Below are 26,060 nucleotides of genomic sequence, written 5' to 3'. Positions count from 1 at the left end.
AATCCAGAAGCACTGCTAGTCCACCGACTGCTCCTTTGAGAAGCACTGCTATTGACGTTTATGGTTCCATATTAACCCTCATGTTGAACTTTGGAAACAGTTTATAGCAGGCATGGTCCAACTTTGGCCCTCCAGGTGTTTTGGACTTCAACTCCCACAATTCCTAACATCCAGGCTGTTAGAAATTGTGGGAGTTGAAGTCTAAAACACCTGGAGGGCTGAAGTTTATTTATTTCAAGCATTTATGTTCTGCTCTTCTCACTCCACCAATGTTCAACATTTACACAAATGACCAGCCACTGCCAGAAGGGACAGACAGTTTTATCTATGCTGATGATCGTGCCATCACCACTCAAGCAGGGAGCTTTGAGATGGTTGAACAGAAGCTCTCCGAAGCTCTAGGTGCTCTTACTGCCTATTACAGGGAAAACCAGCTGATCCCCAACCCATCTAAAACACAGACATGTGCTTTTCACCTTAAGAACAGACAAGCACCCCGAGCTCTGAGGATTACCTGGGAAGGAATCCCACGGGAGCATTGCAACGCACCCAAATACCTGGGAGTCACTCTGGACCATGCTCTGACCTACAAGAAGCACTGCCTGAATATCAAGCAAAAGGTGGGTGCTAGAAACAACATCATACGAAAGCTGACTGGCACAACCTGGGGATCACAACCAGACACAGTGAAGACATCTGCCCTTGCGCTATGCTACTCTGCTGCTGGGTATGCATGCCCAGTGTGGAACACATCTCACCACGCTAAAACAGGGGATGTGGCTCTTAATGAGACATGCCGCATTATCACGGGGTGTCTGCACCCTACACCACTGGAGAAATTACACTGCTTAGCCGGTATTGCACCACCTGACATCCGCCGGGAAGTAGCAGCCAATAGTGAAAGGACCTTGTTCCACCGTCCCAAAGATTTGATCCCACAGCCAAATTTTTACCATCTTTCTGAAGCACAGGAGGGAGTGGGCTTATCTAATCTCACTTTGGAGGAAGTTCCAGAGCCGAGGGGCAATTACCGAGAAAGCCCTTTCTCTTGTCCCCACCAAGGATCTTAGTTTCCGTGGTAGTTTGTAGAAGGTAGATGTATTTGGACAGGTAAACTGGGTTGGGATCATTTAAAGCTTTATAGGCCAAAGCCAGCACTTTGAATTGTGCTTAGAATCATAGAATCATAGAGTTGGAAGAGACCTCCTGGGCCATCCAGTCCAACCCCCTGCCAAGAAGCAGGAATATTGCATTCAAATCACCCCTGACAGATGGCCATCCAGCCTCTATTTAAAAGCCTCCAAAGAAGGAGCCTCCACCACACTCCGGGGCAGAGAGTTCCACTGCTGAACGGCTCTCACAGTCAGGAAGTTCTTCCTCATGTTCAGATGGAATCTCCTCTCTTGTAGTTTGAAGCCATTTTTCTGCGTCCTAGTCTCCAAGGAAGCAGAAAACAAGCTTGCTCCCTCCTCCCTGTGGCTTGGTAGCAAACAGGCAGTCAGTGGAGCTGGCACAACATGGGAGTTGTGTGCTCCCTGTAGATCACTCCAGTTATTAACCTGGCTGCCTCTCATTGGACTATTTGAAGCTTCCAAACAGTCTTCAAAGGCAACCTCATGTAGAGTGTAGTGCAGTAGTCTATCCTGGATGTAATGAGAGCGTGGACCACTGTAGAATCATAGAATCATAGAATCATAGAATCAAAGAGTTGGAAGAGACCTCATGGGCCATCCAGTCCAACCCCCTGCCAAGAAGCAGGAATATTGCATTCAAATCACCCCTGACAGATGGCCATCCAGCCTCTGCTTAAAAGCTTCCAAAGAAGGAGCCTCCACCACACTCCGGGGCAGAGAGTTCCACTGCTGAACGGCTCTCACAGTCAGGAAGTTCTTCCTAATGTTCAGATGGAATCTCCTCTCTTGTAGTTTGAAGCCATTGTTCCCTTGCGTCCTAGTCTCCAAGGAAGCAGAAAACAAGCTTGCTCCCTCCTCCCTGTGGCTTCTTCTCACATATTTATACATGGCTATCATATCTCCTCTCAGCCTTCTCTTCCTCAGGCTAAACATGCCCAGTTCCCTAAGCCGCTCCTCATAGGACTTGTTCTCCAGGCCCTTGATCATTTTAGTCGCCCTCCTCTGGACACATTCCAGCTTGTCAATATCTCTCTTGAACTGTGGTGCCCAGAATTGGACACAATATTCCAGGTGTGGTCTAACCAAAGCAGAATAGAGGGGTAGCATTACTTCCTTAGATCTAGACACTATGCTCCTATTGATGCAGGCCAAAATCCCATTGGCTTTTTTTGCCGCCACATCACATTGTTGGCTCGTCTGACTTTCCAAGGTACAGGTGCAGCTGGTGCACAAATTTTAATTGGGTGTCCTCCTAGATTCAGCGCTAACGCTTGAAGCTCAGGCGTCAACAGTGGCTGGGAGGGCCTTTGCACAATTGAAACTCATGCGCCAGCTGCGACCGTACCTCATGAAGTCGGATTTGGCCTTAGTTACCTCTAGATTGGACTATTGCAATGCGCTCTATGTGGTGCTGCCCAGAAATTCCAACTGGTCCAACCATCGGTAGTCAGATTACTAACTGGTGTGAATTGCAGAGAGCGCTCAACCCTCCTGTTTAAGGAGCTCCATTGGCTGCCATTTATTTTCTGGTCCCAATTCAAGGTGTAGGTTCTTACCTACAAAGCCCTGAATGGTTTGGGACCCGCCTACCTGCGCGACCGCATCGCTGTGTACGAACCCACACAATCTCTTCGTTCTTCCGGAGAGGCCCTCCTCTCGCTCCCACCTCCATCACAAACGCAACTGGTGGGGACGAGGGAGAGGGCCTTCTCTGTGGTGGCCCCTCAGCTCTGGAATTTGCTCCCCAGAGATATTAGGCAAGCCCCCACTCTGGTAGTCTTCAGGAGGAGCCTGAAAACTTGGCTGTTCCAATGTGCCTTCAATGATTGATTACATCAGTGGTTCTCAACCTTCCTAATGCTGTGACCCCTTAATACAGTCCCTCATGTGGTGGTGACCCCCAACCATAATATTGCTTTTGTTGCTACTTCATAACAGTCATTTTACTACTGTTATAAATCATAATGTAAATATCTGATATGCAGGATGCATTTTCATTCACTGGACCAAACTGGGCACAAATACCCAATACACCCAAATGTGAATGCTCGTGGGGTTGGGGGAGAATTGATTTTGTAATTTGGGAGTTGTAGTTGCTGGGATTTATAGTTCACTTATAATCAAAGAGCATTCTGAACTCCACCAGCGATGGATTTGAACCAAACTTGGCTCCCATGACCAATGGAAAACACTGGAAGGGTTTGATGGGCATTGACCTTGAGTTTGGGAGTTGTAGTTCACCTATATCCAGAGAGCACTGTGGACTCATGCAATGGTGGATCTGGACCAAACTTGGCACGAATACTCAATATGCCCAAATGTGAACACTGGTGGAGTCTGGGGAAAATAGATCTTGACATTTAGGAGTTGTAGTTGCTGGGATTTATAGTTCATTACAATTAAAGAACATTCTGAACTCCACCGATAGAATTGGCTCAAACTTTCCACATGGAATCCCCATAACCATCAGAAAATACTGTGTTTTCTGATGGTCTTTGGCGACCCCTCTGACACCCCTTCGCGACCCCCTCAGGGGTCCCGACCCCCAGGTTGAGAAACACTGGATTACATTATCATCTCTGACCAAACTCTGCATAAAATGCCCTCAGAAGCACTTTATTTTCCTGTCGTGCAATCAAATCCTATCTCATCCCCCGGAGCCCCTCCCTGATATTTTACATTGCCCTATCTCCCAGTGTTTTGAAATTTTAATCCTTGAATTTGGCCCTGTCCATGGTGATAATTTTTAACGTCGTAATGTTTTGATTTTATATTGTTGTGTTGCTCATATACATTGGTTTTGTATTTTAGATTATTTTATTTTCTGATTTTCTGATGCGTTTTTGTGTTATATTGTGTGTATTGTATTGATGGGCGTGGCCTCATGTAAGCTGCCCCGAGTCCCCTTGGGGAGATGGTGGCGGGGTATAAATAAAGTTTTATTATTATTATTATTATTATTATTATTAATTGTTTGAAAGCCACCGCTCCAATCTAAGGTTCCAGGCTCAGCAATGAATCCAGAACTCCCAAGCTGTGAACCTGAGCCTTCAAGGGAAGCGTAACCTCATCCAACACAGGCTGTAACTCTATATTGTGTGACTGACCAGAAGGACCTCTGTCTTGTCTGGATTCAACTTCAATTTGTTCACCCTCATCCAGACCATCACAGTGACCAGGCACCGGTTCACGATGTGGACCTCCTCCTTAGCATCTGGTGGAAAGGAATAGTAGAGTTGGACATCATCTGCGAACAGATGGCATCGAACTTCAAAGCTCAGGATGATCTCATGTAGATGTTCAATAACATGGGGGACATGTTGGCCCATGCCTGGTCTATAGGAAAGGTGGTCCAATCCTGGGATTGGTCTCGGTCAGTGCTCAAAAGGAACAATTCAAGGTCCTCCTTTGGAAAGATAGTGAAAGGGGGACAATGCCTGGCTCGAGAGCAGTACGTGTGAAAAAGATATTGGAGTCCTCGTGGACAACAAGTTAAACATGAGCCAACAATGTGATGTGGCACCAAAAAAATCCAATGGGATTTTGGCCTGCATTAATAGGAGCCTAGTGTCTAGATCTAGGGAAGTAATGCTCCCCATGCTCTATTCCGCCTTGGTTAGACCACACCTGGAATATTGTGTCCAATTCTGGGCACCACAATTCAAGAGAGATATTGACAAGCTGGAATGTGTCCAGAGGAGAGCGACTAAAATGATAAAAGGTCTGGAAAACAAGCCCTATGAGGAGCGGCTTAAGGAACTGGCATGTTTAGCCTGAAGAAGAGAAGGCTGAGAGGGGATATGATAGCCGTGTATAAATATGTGAGAGGAAGCCACAGGGAGGAGGGAGCAAGCTTGTTTTCTGCTTCCCTGGAGACTAGGACGTGGAACAATGGCTTCAAACTATAAGAGAGGAGATTCCATCTGAACACGAGGAAGAACTTCCTGACTGTGAGAGCCGTTCAGCAGTGGAACGGTGTGTGGTGGAGGCTCCTTCTTTGGAAGCTTTTAAACAGGGGCTGGATGGCCATCTGTCAGGGGTGATTTGAATGCAATATTCCTGTTTCTTGGCAGAATAGGGTTGGACTGGATGGCCCATGAGGTCTCTTCCAACTCTTTGATTCTATGATTCTATGTATGATTAGTTTCAGTACCTTGCACAGCACCAAACCGCAGTCTGGATTCACTACTCTCTGAGAAGCTTTAGCCTTTGCCGGTCATCCATTTGGCTCCAGCTTTCAGAGCCAGCCAAAGTTTCCACACACTTTTCAAAGGCCACCCAAGTGCCAGCCTTCTTGTAGTCTTGATTCCTCTGCAGCCTCTTCTGCCACCTCAGTTTCCTTGCTCCTTCCTCTGCCTGCTTCTGCCCTCGATATCTCTCTTAGCAGGGCCCCTCCCGACTCCAGAGTTGACCCAGTTTCCAAGGGAGGGGATCCTGGCATATGGAAGCAGAGGCAGATTGGGTTCTTTCCCTAGGGCTCCCTCCTTCACCTTGACAGCAGAGGAAGCAGCGCTTCTCAGCGGAGTTAATTCACACATTCACCTTCCATTGCTAGAAGAAATGCAGGAGTGGACATGCTCTCGGTTGTGTGAATCCTCACAACTGCATCATTGGTGTCGCAGTTCAACTTATGGGACAGAGGAATCAGGGTTAGGCTTTCCTCCTTTGCTACCACAGGTGCATCCAGTACTATGCTTTATTCTCTGTGATCATAACAATAGAGGTGGCACATTAACTTCAGCTACATTGGCATGGTCCCAGAGGTCTGGGGAAACTGTGGGATCAAACTAGAGTTGGTAACATGTATGTCATGGTGATTACAAATGCTGGTGACAAAAGGCCAGGCTTTTCTGGGGTTGATAAGCCCTATAACCATTGTGACAAAGAGATACTGGATGCCTTTGCAAAACCTGCAACAGCGAAATTTATGTATTATTTATTATTTATTTAAAACTTTTATATGCCGATCTTCTCTAACCCCCGTAGAGGGACTCAGACAGGCTCACAACAGAGTTCCATAATAACAATACAATATAAAACATCATACAATAACAGCAAATTAAAATACATTTAGATTAGATTTACAAATATGCCAAATCGCCAAGCTAAAATCATGTCCAACTCAGTCCATGCGTGTGATCGATAACTTTGTTCCATAGCCGGTCTCAACCATTACTTCCTTTGATAGGCAGGATTTCACCAGCCTCCTGAAGGACAGGAGGGAGGGGGCAGATCTGATCTCAATTGGGAGAGACTTCCATAGCCGAGGGGCCACCACAGAAAAGGCCCTGTCCCTCATCCCCACTAGACGCAATTGCGAAAGTGGCGGGACGGAGAGCAGAGCCCCACCTGAAGATCTTAATTGTCTTGATGGTTCATAGGGGAGAATATGTTCGGACAGGTAAACCAGACCGGATCCGTATAGTTCTTGGTGTGTCTATCTTCTCCGAGCACAGAAGGACCCAATCACATACTATTAAAATAAGATTATGAAAACCGAATTGCATTAGCAGTGTGTTGTCGAAGGCTTTCATGGCTGGAATCAATGGATTGCTGTGAGTTTTCCAGGCTGTATGGCCATGTTGCAGAAGCATTCTTTCCTGACGTGTCGCCCACATCTATGGCAGGCATCCTCGGAGGCTGTAAGGCCCATTGAAAACTAGGCAAGTGGGGTTTATATACCTGTGGAATAATGTCCAGGGTGGGAGAAAGAAGTGTCTTTTTGAGGCAAGTGTGAATGCTGCAATTGATCACTTGATTATTTATTTATTTCTGGTATTTCTATCCCGTTCCTTTTCAACCCCTGAAGGGGGACTCAGGACAGCTTACATTTGGCAGCAATTTGATGCCACTACATTTAACAGAGCAATATAATAACAATTATAAACAATAAGTAAAACATTCATTAAAACAGTAAAAAAAAGTATTAAAAGCTGCGTCACCATTCCAGTCAATTCCATATTCAATTCTATGTCCAAAGTGGACATAGTCTGTTGTCCAAAAGCCTGGCCCCAGAACCACGACTTCAATTTCTTCCTAAATGAAAGGAGGGACGGAGCCGATCTTACCTCGGTGGGAAGCCAGTTCCACAGGCAGGTTAGCATTGAATAGCCTTGAATTAGCATTGAATAGCCTTGCAGCTTCAAAGCCTGGCTGGTTGTTGCCTGAGGAAATCCTTTGTTGGAAGGAGTTAGCTGGCCCTGATTGTTTCTTGTATGGAATTCCCCTGTTTTTTTTAGTGTTGTTCTTTTTAACTGTCCTGGTTTTAGAGTGTTTTAAGACTGGTAGCCAGATTTTGTTCATTTTTATTGTTCAAAAAACTCTAAAATCAGGATATTAAATAAAGAGCATCACTCAAAAAACAGGAGCCACCGGTGGCGCAGTGGGTTAAACCCCTGTGCCGGCAGGACTGAAGACCGACAGGTCACAGGTTCGAATCCGGATGAGCTCCCTCTATCAGCTCCAGCTCCTCATGCGGGGACATGAGAGAAGCCTCTCACAAGGATGATAAAACATCAAAAATCATCTGGGCGTCCCCTGGGCAACGTCCATGCAGACACCCAATTCTCTCACACCAGAAGCGACTTGCAGTTTCTCAGGTTGTTCCTGACATGACAACAAAAATAACCCCTCAAAAAACAGGGGAATTCCAGACAAGAAACAATCAGGGTGAGCTAACACCTCCCAACAAAGGATTCTCCCAGGCAGGAAGGAGCCAAGCCTTGAAGCTTGCAAGGCTATTCAATGCTAATCGAAGTGATCGATTGCGGCATTCACACTTGCCTCAAACAGACAAGAGATCTTACCTCCACCCTGGACATCATCGCACAGATATATAAATCTCACTTGCCTTGTTTCTAACAGACCTCACAACTTCTGAGGATGTGGGCAAAATGTCAGGAGAGAATGCTACTGGGACATGAAAAACTCACAGCAACCCTGCATAAGCAGTCTTTTAAAAACTTGTTTATCTTTTACGTACATTTTTTGTTTGAAGAAATATCCCTATCTCTGATTTAAAAAGCTCATACTGACGACTGCAGAAAAGCCTCTTTCTCAGGACCTTTCTATTTTCCTATGTGTCCAGCTGCACATTAGAATAATGTCGGATGTGAATCTGTTTTGTCTGCACGCAGAGGCCCTTTGTAATGTTGCCAGTACAAAAAAAAAATCCACACACACACAGCCTCCTCTTACATTAAAACCAAGTGAAGATCTATTTGCTGAAAGCCTCTGTTCTTGTCGGAGGAGCATAAAGGGAAACAAGGTGCCCTGGGCGGCGCAGAGCATTGCGATGTGCCCTTGGGCTCCTCTCCAGACATGGTTTCTATTTTGATGAGCTCTCGGGGGCAGTCTACACTTACTTCCCTGTCCTTGCAGGACTTTGGGTACATTGGAAATGACAGGGGAGGACGACGCGTGCGAAGGTCTTCCGGTGCCAGGAGACAAACAGAATGGGAACATCGCGAAAACAAAGAAACGGGGAACTCTGGCAACACGTTTTGTATTTTGGTGTTGTCTTATCCTTTTCAAAACACCTGCCCTTTAGTTATGTTTTCCAAATTGTGAGATTTCCTTGTGTGCTGACAGCTCAAGGATGTCAGCACACAAGCGACTAAAATGATAAAAGGTCTGGAGAACAAGCCATATGAGGAGTGGCTTAAGGAGCTGGGCATGTTTAGCCTGAAGAAGAGAAGGCTGAGAGGAGACATGATAGCTGTGTATAAATATGTGAGAGGAAGCCACAGGGAGGAGGGAGCAAGCTTGTTTCCTGCTTCCCTGGAGACTAGGACGCAATGAAACAATGGCTTCAAACTACAAGAGAGGAGATTCCATCTGAACATGAGGAAGAACTTCCTGACTGTGAGAGCCGTTCAGCAGTGGAACTCTCTGCCCTGGAGTGTGGTGGAGGCTCCTCCTTTGGAGGCTTTTAAGCAGAGGCTGGATGGCCATCTGTCAGGGGTGATTTGAATGCAATATTCTTGCTTCTTGGCAGAATGGGGTTGGACTGGATGGCCCATGAGGTCTCTTCCAACTCTTTGATTCTATGATTCTATGCCAGTAAAGAATTGCTCCCCATGTCTGTCAACAACAACAAAATTTAAAAAAAATGTAGAAGATGACTTTCATAGAGACCTAGCGTTGGAAGAGACCTCCTGGGCCATCCAGTCCAACCCCATTTTGCCAAGAAGCAGGAAAATCACATCCAAAGCACCCCCGACAGATGGCCATCCAGCCTCTGTTTCAAAGCCTCCAAAGAAGGAACCTCCACCACACTCCGGGTGTGCCATCGTGCCTGGGAACTATAACTCTTAATGAGAGAGGCATGGACGTGGCATCTTTCCCCAGGGCATTGCTTCTTGCCCTCCTATAGGAAACCGGAACTCCCAAAGACCAAAACACAACAGATAACTCGAAATGGTATTTATGGTTCACAATGAGTTATCTTTCTCAGGCATAAGCTTGATGTTTCAACAGGGATAGAAGAAATATACTTTACAGTCTCTGAAGTCCCAGGAGTTTGTAGCTGAGAAGCCTTTCCAAGTTTCCTCTTTCCTCAATGGCTGTGAATGCCGGAGCAAACCACAACCCCAGTTCACATGGCCTATGTTTGAAGACTCAGGATCTTCCTCTGGTGCCAAAAGAACCGGTTTGAAGGCGCTTGAGACTTCCAACGTCGTTCAGGTTGGTCTGAACATGAAGCATAAGTCTCAAGGGTAAAAAAACCTCAGAATTGGTGCTGAGAGGTAATTTAAGCAGGGGCTTTTAGAGCCAGGTCTCTTACTCACGTCCATCCGATAGAAACTGATGGCAGAATAAAAAGGGAAGCACTCCCCTCCTGCAGGAAGAGGTGGAGCCAAACAATACTGATTGACACCTATAAGTAACTAATCAATCCAACTTATACATAAGCAGGGTAAAAAGGCAGGATTAAGCATGATACAACAGTTTAAATCTTGCAACTAACAGTTCTACACATAGGTGGCACCACTCGCGCCATCACACCGGGGCAGAGAGTTCCACTGCTGAACAGTTCTCACAGTCAGGAAGTTCTTCCTCATGTTCAGGTGGAATCTCCTTTCTCGTAGTTAGAAGCCATTGTTCCATAGTGTCCTAGTCTCCAGGGCAGCAGAAAAAAAAGCCTGCTCTCTTCTCTCTATGACCTCCCCTCACATCTTGATCCATGGCCCTCATCATGTCTCCTCACAGCCTTCTCTTCTGCAGGCTAAACATGCCCAGCTTTTAAAGCCGCTCCTCATAGGACTTGTTCTCCAGAACCTTGATCATTTTCATCACAACATCTTTATTAATGACTTAGATGAAGGGTTAGAAGGCAGGATCATCAAGTTTGCAGACGACACCAAATTGGGAGGGATAGCCAAGACTCCAGAGGACAGGAGCAGGATTCAAAACGATCTTGACAGATTAGAGAGATGGGCCAAAATTAACAAAATGAAGTTCAACAGTGACAAATGCAAGAGACTCCACTTGGGCAGGAAAAACGAAATGTAAAGATACAGAATGGGGGACAATGCCTGGCTCGAGAGCAGTACGAGTGAAAAAGATCTTTGAGTCCTCGTGGACAACAAGTTAAACATGAGCCAACAATGTGGTGTGGCGGCAAAAAAAGCCAATGGGATTTAGTCTGCATCAATAGGAGCCTAGTGTCTAGATCTAGGGAAGTCATGCTACCCCTCTATTCTGCTTTGGTTAGACCACATCTGGAATATTGTGTCCAATTCTGGGCACCACAATTCAAGAGAGATATTGACAAGCTGGAATGTGTCCAGAGGAGAGCGACGAAAATGATAAAAGGTCTGGAGAACAAGCCCCATGAGGAGCGGCTAAAGGAGCTGGGCATGTTTAGCCTGAAGAAGAGAAGGCTGAGAGGGGATATGATAGCCATGTATAAATATGTGAGAGGAAGCCACAGAGAGGAGGGAGCAAGCTTGTTTTCTGCTTCCCTGGAGACTAGGACGCAATGGAACAATGGCTTCAAACTACAAGAGAGGAGATTCCATCTGAACATGAGGAAGAACTTCCTGACTGTGAGAGCCGTTCAGCAGTGGAACTCTCTGTGTGGTGGAGGCTCCTTTTTTGGAAGCTTTTAAGCAGAGGCTGGATGGCCATCTGTCAGGGGTGATTTGAATGCAATATTCCTGCTTCTTGGCAGAATGGGGTTGGACTGGATGGCCCATGAGGTCTCTTCCAACTCTTTGATTCTATGATTCTATGATCACCCTCTGGACACATTCCAGCTTAGAGTCAACATTTCCCTTCAATTTCGGTGTCCAGAATTGGACACAGTGTGATTCCACGGTGTGGTCTGACTAAATCAGAGTAGAAGTGTAGCATGACTTCCCTGGATATAGACATTAGACTCCTATTGATGCAGGCCAAAATCCCATTGGCCTTTCGAGCTGCTGCATGACATTGTTGGCTCATGTTCACCTTCCTGTCCACGAGGACTCCAAGATCTTTATCAAACACCCTGCTGTCGAACCATTAATCATCCCCCATTCTGTCTCTTTGCATTTCATTTTTCTGCCTAAGTAGAGTCTCTTGCATTTGTCCCTGTTGAACTTTATTGTGATAGTTTTGGCCCATCATCTCTTGAATTTGCTGAGCACGTTTTGCATTCTGCTCCTGTCTTCTGGAGTATTGGTTCTCCTTCCCAATTTGATCCTGTCTGCAAACTTGATGGTGATGCCTTCTAACCCTTCATCTAAGTCGTTAATAAAGATGTTGAATGGACCGGGCCCAGGATGGAACCCTACTGATGGCACTCCACTCATCACTTCTTTCCAGGATGAAGAGGAAGCATTGGGGAGTCTTCTTCTTCTTAGGCAATCCCTCTTAGTCCGAGGATGATGGTCCTCCAAGTTTGGTGTCCTGGGGGTGGGTTCGTAGGTGGCTGTGGAGCCCTATTCTTGACCTGCATCTTCTCCCGCAGTGAGGGCATTTGTTTCCAGATGGAAGGCGGTCTCGGTCGGGGTTGGCTTGATGCACCTTCCTCTTGGCACGTTTCTCTCTTTCACTCTCCATTCATGCCTCTTCAAATTCTGCAGCACTGCTGGTCACAGCTGACCTCCAGCTGGAGCGCTCAAGGGCCAGGGCTTCCCAGTTCTCAGTGTCTATGCCAGGGTTTTTAAGGTTGGCTTTCAAAGCCAATCTCAAAGCTCATTGGGGAGTATCACCCTCTGAGTTTGGTCACTTAACCAATTCCAGATCCACCTAACTATAGTTTTGCCTAGCCTGTCTTTAAGGCTTGGTGACGACAGTCACTGACTCTGCTGAGGGGTCGATTATCCAAGTAGAGGCACCACTTTGTTTGTTTTACCCTTTTCATTGAAGCAGATGGTCCATGCATATCCTTCTCCCGATTTATTTCTACAATACAATGCTAATTTGAGTGACTCATCCACACAAGTAGATTTGGCTCAAGGACGTTCTGGATGTTCACAGTTGGAATGGATGGAAAATGAAAGACAAGAACAAGAGGTGGGTTGGGGATGGGTGCCAGGAACCCTACTGTGACACCAACATAAACAGATTCTGGAGCAGCCTAGTCAGAGACGATGGAGGTTGTAGCTCAATATACTTCACAGCAGCAGGTAATAATACTGGTGCTGGTGGAGCAGCTAGCAAGAATGTCAACAACAGCATAGTTTTTTAAAGGTTTTATTTATTTCATATCAAAATCTTTGCATAAATTAGTATAAAACTGATAAAATAGAAGGAGCATAAGTAGCTAATTATCTTTTGACCCAAAACGGGCAACAGCGACTGCATTGCCTGTAGCCTCCAACAATTCTTTCTCTGTACATGAGGCAGGACATTGCAGATAAGCACACAGGTGCAGAGTTGTTTGTTCTGCTCCACAGTCGCACAAGGTGGAGGATTCTTCTAGGTGGTCCTGCCATTTTGCCAGGTTGTCTTTTGATCTGCCCACTCCACTTCTGAGTCTGTTCAGGGACTTCCAAGCTGCCCATTCTTGGTTTGGGGAGGGTGGTCCACCAGTGTTCATGTTTGAGTATTTGTGCCAAGTTTGGTCCAGATCCACCATTGCATGAGTCCACAGTGCTCTCTGGATATAGGTGAACTACAACTCCCAAATTCAATGTCAATACCCACCAAACCCTTCCAGTATTTTCCATTGGTCATGGGAGTTCTGGGTGGCAAATTAGGTTCAAATCCATCGCTGGTGGAGTTCAGAATGCTCTTTGATTATAGGTGAACTATAAATCCCAGCAACTACAACTCCCAAATTACAAAATCAATCCTCCCCCAACCCCACTAGCATTTACATGTGGGTGCATTGGGTATTTGTGCCCACTTTGGTCCAGTGAATGAAAATACATCCTGCATATCTAATATTTACATTATGATTTATAGCAGTAGTAAAATGATTGTTATGAAGTAGCAACAAAAACAATGTTATGATTGGGGGTCATCACAACATGAGGGACTGTATTAAGGGGTCACGGCATTAGGAAGGTTGAGAACCACTGATATAAACAGTGTGAAGCTCATGCCCCCTTCTATCATCTTGTGAGGGAGAAAATTTAGGATGAAGGTTGAAGATTGGCCCAAAGTTCCAAACTGAATGGAGGCAATCTGCTCCAATTGTTGTAGTCTCGCCATGGGTGACGCCTGGCTCGAGAGCAGGACGTGTGAAAAAGATCTTGGAGTCCTCGTGGACAACAAGTTAAACATGAGCCAACAATGTGATGTGGCAGCAAAAAAAGCCAATGGGATTTTGGCCTGCATCAAGAGGAGCCTAGTGTCTAGATCTAGGGAAGTCATGCTCCCCATGCTCTATTCCGCTTTGGTTAGACCACACCCGGAATATTGTGTCCAATTCTGGGCACCACAATTCAAGAGAGATATTGACAAGCTGGAATGTGTCCAGAGGAGGGCGACTAAAATGATCAAGGGTCTGGAGAACAAGCCCTATGAGGAGCGGCTTAGGGAACTGGGCATGTTTAGCCTGAAGAAGAGAAGGCTGAGAGGAGATATGATAGCCATGTATAAATATGTGAGAGGAAGCCACAGGGAGGAGGGAGCAAGCTTGTTTTCTGCTTCCTTGGAGACTAGGACACGGAACAATGGCTTCAAACTACAAGAGAGGAGATTCCATCTGAACATGAGGAAGAACTTCCTGACTGTGAGAGCCGTTCAGCAGTGGAACTCTCTGCCCTGGAGTGTGGTGGAGGCTCCTTCTTTGGAAGCTTTTAAGCAGAGGCTGGATGGCCATTTGTTGGGGGTGATTTGAATGCAATATTCCTGCTTCTTGGCAGAATGGGGTTGGACTGGATGATGGCCCAGGAGGTCTCTTCCAACTCTTTGATTCTATGATTCTATGTCTGCTTGTTGGCCAATGCTGATCACATATCCTGGGAGATGGCATCTATCATTAAATCCAAATGGCTACAGGTTGTTCCCTTCCTTGTAACTCCAGATTAGCTTCCAAATTAGTCTCCATAGCCCCAACTTGTAGAAAAACTTGTAGAGAAACAACTATCTGAACAATGTATTGTCGAAGGCTTTCATGGCTGGAATCACTAGGTTCTTGTGGGTTTTTTTGGGCTATATGGCCATGTTCTAGAGGCATTTTTCCTGACATTTCGCCTGCATCTATGGCAAGCATACTCAGAGCAACCCTCACTACCTCTGAGGATGCTTGCCATAGATGCAGGCGAAACGTCAGGAAAAATGCCTCTAGAACATGGCCATATAGCCCGAAAAAACCCACAAGAACCTAACTATCTGAACACTATGCACATTTCTTTCTGGTGAAGAGGGATCCTAAATTGACAGCTCTCAAGCTTCATGGAAATGTGATATGTGTCTAACAAGTGCCTTCCTGTGTGACAGGCACTCAAGGCAATATCCGACTTGTAAACAACAACAACGCAAAACCAAAAAGACAGTCAGCCACTGAAACATCGCAACTGAAATTACATTCACTGGAAATAACTGGGAGAGTAAACATGGGTTGGAAAGGTGCAGCACTCCACAAGAAAACAGATACATGTATGTCTTTGTCGAAGGCTTTCATGGCCGGAATCACTGGGTTGTTGTAGGTTTTTTTCGGGCTATATGGCCATGTTCTGGAGGCAATTTTTCTCCTGAAAACGTCAGGAGAAAAATTGCCTCCAGAACATGGCCATATAGCCCGGAAAAACCTACAACAACCCAGATACATGTATGTTTGTGTGCTTATAGTCACAAGAGCCAATGCTGTATAGCAGTGTTTCTCAACCTTCCTAATGCCGCAACCCCTTAAAACAGTTCCTCATGTTGTGGTGATCCCCAACCATAACATTATTTTCGTTGCCACTCCATAACTGTAATTTTGATACTGTTATGAATCGTCATGTAAATATCCGATATGCAGGATGATTTTCATTCATTGGACCAAATTTAGCACAAATATCTGATACACTCAAATCTGAACACTGGTGGGATTGGAAGGATTGGTTTTGTCATTGGGGAGTTGTAGTTGCTGGGATTTCTAGTTCACCTACAATCAAAGACTGTTCTGAACTCCACCAACAGTGGAATTGAACCAAACTTGGCACACAGAACTCCCCTGACCAACAGAAAATACTGGAAGGGTTCGGTTGCATTGACCTTGAGTTTTGGAGTTGTAGTTCACCTACCTCCAGAGAGGACTGTGGACTCAAACAATGATGTGGACCAAACTTGGCACAAATACTCAATCTGCTCAAATGTGAACATTGGTGGAGTTTGTGGAGAATAGACCATGACATTTGAGAGTTGTAGTTGCTGGGATTTATAGTTCACCTATAATCAAAGAGCATTCTGAACTCCACCAATGATGGAATTGAACCAAACTTGGCATACAGATCTCCCGTGACCAACAGAAAACACTGGAAGGGTTTGGTGGTCATTGATCTTGAGTTTTGAAGTTGTAGTTCACCTACATTCAGAGAGCACTGTGGACCCAAACAATGATAGATCTGGACCAAACTTGGCACAAATATTCAATCTACCCAAATGTGAACACTGGTGGAGTTTGGGGAAAATAGACCTTGACAGTTGGGAGCTGTAGTTGCTGGGATTTATAGTTTACTTACAATCCAATAGCATTCTGAACTCCACCAATGATGGAATTGAACCAAACTTGGCATACAGATCTCCCGTGACGAACAGAAAATACTGGAAGAGTTTGGTGGTCATTGACCTTGAGTTTTGAAGTTGTAGTTCACCTACATTCAGAGAGCACTGTGCACCCAAACAATGATAGATCTGGACCAAACTTGGCACAAATATTCAATCTACCCAAATGTGAACACTGGTGGAGTTTGGGGGAAATAGACCTTGACAGTTGGGAGCTGTAGTTGCTGGGATTTAGAGTTTACTTACAATCAAAGAGCATTCTGAAGCCCACCAATGATGGAATTGAACCAAACTTGGCACACAGAAGTCCCATGACCAACAGAAAATACTGGAAGGGTCTGGTGGTGATTGACATTCAGAGAGCACTGTGGACCCAAACAATGATGGATCTGGACCAAACTTGGCACGAATACTCAATCTGTCCAAATGTGAACACTGGTAGAGTTTGGGGAAAATAGACCTTGACAGTTGGGAGCTGTAGTTGCTGGGATTTATAGTTTACTTACAATCAAAGAGCATTCTGAACTCCACCAGCGATGGATTTGAACCAAACTTGGCACACAGAACTCCCATGGCCAACAGAAAATACTGGAAGGGTCTGGTGGTGATTGACATTCAGAGAGCACTGTGGACCCAAACAATGATGGATCTGGACCAAACTTGGCACAAATACTCAATCTGCCCAAATGTGAACACTGGTAGAGTTTGGGGAAAATAGACCTTGACATTTGGGAGTTGTAGTTGCTGGGATTTATAGTTTCTGTACAATCAAAGATCCCCTTGAACTCCACCAATGAAAGAATTGGGCCAAACTTCCCACACAGAAGTCCCATGACCAACAGAAAATACTGTGTTTTCTGATGGTCTTTGGCGACCCCCCCGACACCACCCGCAACTTGAGAAAAACCGATGTAGATAGTGGCACAATGTTTCTGGAATGTGTCCAGAGGAGGGCGACTAAAATGATCAAGGGTCTGGAAAACAAGCCCTATGAGGAGCGGCTTAGGGAACTGGGCATGTTTAGCCAGAATAAGAGAAGGCTGAGAGGAGATATGATAGCCATGTATAAATATGTGAGAGGAAGCCACAGGGAGGAGGGAGCAAGCTTGTTTTCTGCTTCCTTGGAGACTAGGACGCGGAACAATGGCTTCAAACTACAAGAGAGGAGATTCCATCTGAACGTGAGGAAGAACTTCCTGACTGTGAGAGCCATTCAGCAGTGGAACTCTCTGCCCCAGAGTGTGGTGGAGGCTCCTTCTTTGGAAGCTTTTAAGCAGAGGCTGGATGGCCATTTGTCAGGGGTGATTTGAATGCAATATTCCTGCTTCTTGGCAAGGGGTTGGACTGGATGGCCCAGGAGGTCTCTTCCAACTCTTTGATTCGATGATTCTATGATTCTATGTTTCCCTTTTAAATACCACGTCCCAACCAATATTTATTTTGGAAAGATGCAATGGAGTAATTCTTTCCCATTCTTGGGCTTCTTCCTCGAATGTGGCACCATCGTTGACAGGTACCATCCCTACCAGGGATTCCTAAATTACAACTTGTGGCAGTCGATTCATAAATGATTCCCTTTGTAAATCAGCTGCTATCAAGCAACTCTCCAAGAGTGACAACTACCCATTAATTATTCCCTTTGAAAGTTCCCCTCCCTGTCACTCATCCGCAGCTTGGCTCAGGCAGCCCCCTTCTAAGGCAGTCACCATCTGAAACGATAACAACAGACATCAGCGTAATAAGAAAATATGGGCCAACTGTGCAGCAGAATGGGGTTGAAGATGGGATGTCAAAAGGTTCTGCACGCCTGTGCTATTTTTGAGAGAGGGAGAACAATACTTGAAATATGCGTTGTTTCAACAGTCGCTGGAAGCAAACAAAGCTTCTTTGTTTGGGCTCATCTGAGTTGCTAACTATGGATAAAAACAGGATGCAGTTTTGCTACAATACGTGCTATTATATCGTTCGAACAACATCACTGATGACTACGTTTGACTATAAAAGATTCACGACAAACTATTGTTGCATGCCTTCAAGTTGTTTCTGACTTATTGCAACCCGAATACAGCTTTTTTGGGTCAAGATTTGTTCCAAGGGTGTTGCTCTCATCTGAGGCTGAGAGATCGCCCAAGACCGTCATTGTGTTTGTGCAGCTGATCGGGATTTGAACCCTGGTCTCCGGATTAGTCCAATGCACTCAAATCACCATACAACACTGACTTTCCTGACTACAAACACACAAACATAGAATCATAGAATCTAAGAGTTGGAAGAGACCTCATGGGCCATCCAGTCCAACCCCCTGCCAAGAAGCAGGAACATCGCATTCAAATAACCCCCGACAGATGGCCATCCAGCCTCTGTTTAAAAGCTTCCAAAGAAGGAGCCTCCACCACACTCTGGGGCAGAGAGTTCCACTGCTGAACGGCTCTCACAGTCAGGAAGTTCTTCCTCATGTTCAGATGGAATCTCCTTTCTTGTAGTTTGAAGCCATTGTTCCGCGACCTAGTCTCCAGGGAAGCATATATAAACAGAACATATATGTATCTGTTTTCTTGTGGAGCACTGCACCTTTCAAACCCTCTGGACCAGTGACTCTCAACCTGGGGGTCGCGACCCCTGGGGGGATTGTGAGGGGTTGTCACAGGGGTCACCAAAGACCATCAGAAAACATAGTATTTTCTGTTTGTCATGGGGTTCTGTGTGGGAAGTTTGGCCTAATTCTATCATTGATCTATCTTTGATTGTAGGGAAACTACAAATCCCAGCAACTACAACTCCCAAATGTCAAGGTCTATTTCCCCCAAATTCCATCAGTGTTCACATCTGGGCATATTGAGAATCCGTGCCAAGTTTGGCCCACATCCATCATTGTTTGAGTCCACAGTGCTCTCTGGATGTAGGTGAACTACAACTCCAAAACTCAAGGTCAATGACCACCCTTCCAGTATTTTCTGTTGGTCATGGGAGTTCTGTGTGCCAAGTTTGGCTCAATTCCATCGTTGGTGGAGTTCAGAATGCTCTTTGATTATAGGTGAAATATAAATCCCAGCAACTGCAAATATCAAATGTCAAGATCTATTTTCCCCAAACTCCACCATTGTTCACATTTGGGCATATTGGTTTGTGTGCCAAGTTTGGTCCAGATTTATCATTGTTTGAGTCCACAGTGCTCTCTGGATGTAGGTGAACTACAACTCCAAAACTCAAGGTCAATGCCCACTAAACCCTTCCAGTATTTTTTGTTGGTCATGGGAGTTCTGTGTGCCAAGTTTGGTTCAATTCCATCATTGGTGGAGTTCAGAATGCTCTTTGATTATAGGTGAACTATAAATCCCAGCAACTACAATTCCCAAATGTCAAGGTCTGTTTCCCCAAACTCCACTAGTGTTCACTTTTAGGCGTATCGGTTATTTGTACCAAATTTGTTCCTGTGAATGAAAATACATCCTGCATATCAGATATTTACATTATGATTCATAACAGTAGCAAAATTACAGTGATGAAGTAGCAACGAAAATAATGTTATGGTTGGGGATCACCACATCATGAGCAACTGTATTAAGGGGTTGCGGTATTACGTAGGGAAAAATGTTTAAGGCAATGTTAGTGCATGCAGATTCCTTGGATAGGGTTACCCAAAAGCAAAGCATGGGATTGATTGTTGATTGTTTTCTTCTCCCCGCAGAAGACAGCGTGACAGATCCAGGGTTTGCTGCCAGCGATGTTGCAGTGCAGACATGCCCAGGAGTTCAGTTTTGGACCTCGGGCGCTGAAGGATGCGCTGATCACAACCAACCCCGCGCTGCAAGAGCTGTATGCCAAGGCCTTCTCGAGTGCCGAAAAACTCTTCCTCTCCGAGGCCTACAATCCCCACCGGACACTTTTCTGCAGCTTGTTCATCAGGACGGCCTTTGACTGGCTTCTCAGCCACCCTGATGCTCCGGAGGATTTTGAAACTTTCTACTACTCGCTGTTGAGGAGAAAGCAACGATGCTACAGGAAACACATATATTTGCAACCCATAGGTAACTGAACACTGGTATTACATAAGCTAGGGGTGGCAGACAGTAGATTGGGATTTCCAGGTAAACTAACAGATGATTGGGAAGGGTTTCTGACTTCCAACTGTCTCACAAGAGCAACAGCTTATGTCTAAACTTTCCTTAAATTAATGCCTGAGAGAAAAATTGATAAACAGATATGTATTTTTTCCAATGTGCACACAAAGTGTTTTCATTAATATACTAATGTTTCCATAGTTTTAGCATACTTCACGAGGATATACCATGTTTTAACTTATGGTGTTTTCTTGCATTGTTACACTTCTGTTGTTTTCTGTGGCTTTGTGCCAAGACGATAAAAAAAATGGCTGTTGCTGTTGCTACGAGAGACATTCATTAAAGATTTCCCCTGACCCACTTCTATTTATCACAGGATGTTGAAACTGCACATGTGTAATGATAGAAGTCTCTATAGGTTACGTGCCAATTTACAACTCAGAACGGATAATGGTCTTGATTGTACAAGTGCTGAAGTGGTGTGAGAATGGACCCAGTGAAATACAAAGCAGTTCTCAAGTTCCTTTGCTTGAGAGGCCGCACACCAAAGGAGACGTTTGATAAGATGAAAGAGGTTTATGGTTAGGATTCCCCATCATATGATGGAGTCAAGAACTGGCATCATCAGTTCCAATGTGGTCGGACTTTGATGCAAACATCTCCAATTCCAGGGTGATCCCACTCTTCTATTGATGAACACGCCAATATTGATGAACACATCCAGAAGTGGGGGTTACCATTTTGCCTCATAACCATTTGCCACCTAGCCCAAAATGTCAAGTTTAGTGTGGGTTCTGTAGAAAAAATCACCCAAGATTATCTTCACACGCGTAACATATCCACTTGCTGGGTCCCCCCACTGCTCACACCTTTCCAGAAGCAGAAACGAGTCAAATGCTCTCAGGCTTTGATCACACAAGGTGAAAGCTGGCTCCATCACTCTGATCCTGAGACTAAAGTCCAGTTGATGCAATGGAAGCATCATGATTCACCGCACATGTCCAACTCTTGGCAGCAAGGTCATGTGCACAGTATTTTGGGATCAGTACGTAGGATTGATGGATTTCCTAGCCAAGGGGACCACAATCACTGGGACCGACTAGGCTTCACTGCTGCGGCAATCAAAACCAAGAGACGTGGCACGCTCACCAAAGGTGTCCACCTTCTGCAAGACAATGCACCAGTTCACAACCCCCATGTTGCCCAAATGGAAGATGCATGCTCCTGTGGCTTTGAAATTCCACCTCATCTCCCCTGTTCACTCGACCTTGCACTATCAGACTTCCACCTCTTTCCAACAAGGAAGTTATTTTTGAAGGGCAAGCACTTTTCAGATGAGGAAACTCTGATTTCCAAAGACACAATGTGGCCTTTGGAGAAACCTGTTGAGTTCTACAAGCGAGGTGTTTACAGTTGCTTAAAAAGATGGGAGAAGTGTGTGTCCCTCGGTGGCACCGATAGAGAGAATGACTCAGAACTGGGCCAAGTTTAATTGCTCTTAGTCCGCAGGGTCAGGGGAAATCTTTAATGAACACCCTTTGTATATCTGTACTATTTATTTATTTATTTATTTACAGTTCTTATATTCCGCCCTTCTCACCCCGCAGGGGACTCAGGGCGGATTACAGTAAACACATATATAGCAAACATTCAATGCCAGTTTGACAAACAACATTTAACACACAAATACACTGAGGCTATTTAACTTTTTTCTGGCCGCCAGGGGAGCTGCTGCTTTTCATCATCCATCAACGACACCGATGAAGTTCTTCCGCATTCCACATTCCCCGGAGTCTTTTTTCTTTATGGCCTCATAAATTAGTTAAATTTAGCCTCCCACACAAGGTGGTACCTTATTTTCCTACTTGACAGATGCAATTGCCTTTCGGGTTGCAAAGGTCGACAACGGGCTACACAATGGCTGGACACCCACTCCAGCCCGGGCTGGCTTCGAACTCATGACCTTTTGGTCAGATTGATCTTAATGCAGCTGACACTCAGCCAGCTGCACCACAATCCCGGTGCTACTTACCTGATTCGCAAAGTGACCCCCACCTCCAAATATTGCTTTATGTGTGCACATGTCTAGTTTTTATAAAGATAATGAAACTACAGCAGAGCTTGGGAAAGAGTACAAATCGTGGCCACGGTGGCTGGAGGAGTTTGGGAAGCACAGTCCAAAACAATACCCTTCCCGGCTCTGAACCAACTTCTTTCATTTGCACTGCAATGTGTTGTTGCCACCTTCTTTGTAGACCATGCAAGGACAAGTAACTGACTTCACACTTTTTCTTTCAGATCTAAGTGAAGGTCCTGTTGGGATCTCCTTGCTGGATTCCCTCCGCAGCTGTGTCGAATCGTTCTTCCTGGGCCTCCGCGTTAAGTGCCTTCCTTCTGTCCCCGTCTCCTCCATCCATTGCTGTTACCGCCACAATCAGGATTCGGACAGAGTGCAACTCCATGCTGGTAAGCTGATGGGGACAATGGTGGGGTGTGTGGCATAGCACTTTTCGCTCATCCTCACCTTCCTTTTCACTTCATTAGTCAACATTTTATCACTCTTGACCAGAGCAGGGAGGAAGGAAGTGAGGTTGGAAACACCATGTTTTCCTGCAGAATGATTGGGCAGTGGCGGTCACTGTTTCCTTTTGGGACATTGTTTCCAGATATGTTCATCCTTTGGTCATCAGAGAAAAAATTACTCATCCAGAGCTTGTTTTACACCAGAGGTTCTGAAACTTTTAGTGTTTTCCTCTTTCTCTGCTCCTGTAGATGGGATTCTGACCTTCCTGAAGAACAACAAGCCAATGGATGCCCTCTGTGTCCTGGGACTCACCCTTGCGGACCTCTACCCCTGCGAGACGTGGAGCTTCACTTTTGGGAAGTTTTTGCCAGGCCAAGGTTTGCTTTCTATCTTGTAATTTTCCATAATAATAAGACACTCCTATGGTTTTCTGTGCGCGAGCAGATGGCGACTATTGGATGGCATATGTTCTGTATCAAAAACTAGAGATGATGTGGTCTATCCAGTGCAATTTTTTGAATCAGAACCTCAAAGAACCAAACCAAATCTAAAGTTGACCAAAAACTGATTTGTAACCCTTTTGGTCCCTGGTCAAAGTGGTCCCTGGTCAAAGTGGTTTCTGGTCAAAGTGGGCCCTGGTCGAGCGGGCCCTGATCAAAGTGGGCCATTGTCAAAGTGGTCCCTTGTCAAAGTGGTCCCTGATCAAAATGGTCCCTGGTCAAGGTGGTCCATGGTCAAAGTGGACCCTGGTCAAAGTGGTCTCAAGTCAAAGTGGTCCCTGGTCAAGATAGTCCCTGGTCAAAGTGGTCTCAAGTCAAACTGGTCCCTGGTCAAACTGGTCCCTGGTCGAGAGGTCCCTGGTCAAAGTGGTCCCTGGTCAAAGAGATCCCTGGTCAAAGAGATCCCTGTTCAAAGTGGGCCCTGGTCAAAGTGATCCCTGGTTGAGTGGTCCCTAGCAAAAGTGGGCCCTGGTCAAAGTGGACCCTGGTCAAAGTCAGGGACAGCTAATCACTGGCCATCACACCTAGCTCCAACAGAAAAGAGATCTTTCTCCAATCCTAAAGTTTCCACAGATATATAAACCACATTTTCCTAGTTTCCAACAGACCTCACAACCTTGGAGGATGCCTGCCAGAGATGCAGGTGAAACGTCAGGAGAGAATGCTTCTAGAACATGGCCATGCTGCCTGAAAATCCTACAACAACCCAATTAAGATCGATTCACAAGGTTTCCCAATAAATGTTACAGCTCCTCTCCTACACCAGCTTCCCATATACAGGGTTAGTCAAAATGCATAGGCCAATAAGCCATTCAATTGAATGGCTTATTGGCCTATGCATTTTGACTAACCCTGTATTTTTGAATTGCTCATTTCAGAGCAAAACAATGGTAGAGAGACTACGCATCCTGAAATCATGCTAGTTTTTCTGCTTTTATGCTGTTTTCTATCACCTGCTCTTTAAATTCCTTCAATGGCAGCTGAATGTATCATGAGGCGGAGGGTGTCAACAATGAGCCTTGTTGGGGAGTCGTTAACTTAATGGGTTCTCTCTCTCTCTTTTATATAAGGCAGCAATTATGTTGTTAAACTATTCAGGAGCTGGGCCACTTTGATAGATGTGTGTGGGGGAGAAGGCAAAAACAGGAGTCTAATACCCGTTAAAATTGCAATGGGTTTAACTAATGGTTTTATGTTGATGTTTTACGCAGCCTAATTCTTTAATTTGGGTTATTGCAGCTTCGTAATTCTGGATTCTAAGCCTCCTAGGACTTTACTGGGGCTAGAATTCCCATATTGAAATAGTCACACAGATAATTGCAAACTGGGGCAAGCTCCCAAAGAAATAGTGCGCCCTCGGGTGCCGTGTTGTGTTTGAGTTGTGAAGATTCTTGTGTCTGGATGGGGCAGGTTCAATAATAATCCTAATTTCTCCTCTGGTTCAAGTTCCTCCAGAAGGGAAACGTGAATAGGCTGAGAAAGACATCTTCTCTATATAAATAAAAATACAATGTTCGTTTGTGGGATTAACATAACTCAAAATCCACGGGACGAATTGACACCAAATTTGGACACAAGGCACCTACTAACCCAAGGAGTGACCATCACTCAAAAAACACGATTTTGTCATTTGGAGTTGTAGTTGCTGGGATTTATAGTTCACCTACAATCAAAAAGCATTCTGAACTCCACCAACGATGGAACTGAACCAAACTTGGCACACAGGACTCTCATGACCAACAGAAAATACTAGAAGGGTTTAGAAGGCAGTGACCTTGAGTTTTGGAGTTGTAGTTCACCTACATCCAGAGAGCACTGTGGACCCAAACAATGATGGATCTGGACCAAACTTGACGCTGATACTCAATATGTCCAAATGTGAATACTGGTGGAGTTTAGGGAAAATACACCTTGACATTTGGGAGTTGTAGTTGCTGGGATTGGTGGGCACTGGTCTTGAGTTTTGGAGTTGTAGTTTACCTACATCAAGAGAGCACTGTGGACTCCACCAAGGATGGATCTGGACCAAACTTGGCACAAATATTCCATATGTCCAAATATGAACACAGAGGGAGTTTGGGGAAAACAGAACTTGACATTTGGGATTTGTAGTTACTGGGATTTACAATTCACTTACAATCAAAGAGCATTCTGAACCCCAGCAATGACAGAACTGGGGCAAACTTCCCATACAGAACCCCTATGACCAAAAGAAAATATTTAGAATCATAGATTCACAGAATCATAGAGTTGGAAGAGACCTCATGGGCCATCCAGTCCAACCCCATTCTGCCAAGAAGCAGGAATATTGCATTCAAATCACCCCTGACAGATGGCCATCCAGCCCCTGTTTAAAAGCTTCCAAAGAAGGAGCCTCCGCCACACTCCGGGGCAGAGAGTTCCACTGCTGAACGGCTCTCACAGTCAGGAAGTTCTTCCTCATGTTCAGATGGAATCTCCTTCCTTGTAGTTTGAAGCCATTGTTTCGTGTCCTAGTCTCCAGGGAAGCTGAAAAAAAGCTTGCTCCCTCCTCCCTGTGACTTTGTCTCACGTATTTATACATGGCTATCATGTCTCCCTTCAGCCTTCCCTTCTTCAGGGTAAAAATGCCCAGCTCTTTAAGCTGCTCTTCATAGGGCTTGTTCTCCAGATCCTTGATCATTTTAGTCGCCCTCCTCTGGACACATTCCAGTTT

The 26,060-nt window shown here is 45.3% G+C and overlaps 1 protein-coding gene across 1 annotated transcript in view; it reads left to right on the top strand.

Annotated features, from left to right (window-relative positions):
* LOC132780748 (archaemetzincin-1) overlaps nucleotides 1-26,060 on the top strand; it is a 37,494-nt gene that overhangs the window by 3,971 nt on the left and 7,463 nt on the right. Inside the window, exons 2-4 of the mRNA XM_067461819.1 lie at nucleotides 19,969-20,308; nucleotides 22,640-22,807; nucleotides 23,114-23,242. Of these exons, the coding sequence (XP_067317920.1) occupies nucleotides 20,005-20,308; nucleotides 22,640-22,807; nucleotides 23,114-23,242 (601 nt within the window). The 5' untranslated portion in view covers nucleotides 19,969-20,004. The remainder of the gene's footprint in view (nucleotides 1-19,968; nucleotides 20,309-22,639; nucleotides 22,808-23,113; nucleotides 23,243-26,060) is intronic.

The sequence above is a fragment of the Anolis sagrei genome, chromosome Y (assembly GCF_037176765.1).
Source record: "Anolis sagrei isolate rAnoSag1 chromosome Y, rAnoSag1.mat, whole genome shotgun sequence".
Taxonomy (NCBI): Eukaryota; Metazoa; Chordata; class Lepidosauria; order Squamata; family Dactyloidae; genus Anolis; species Anolis sagrei.
The sequence above is the reverse complement of the archived record's forward strand: the minus strand, read 5'-3'. Positions and strand labels throughout refer to the sequence as shown.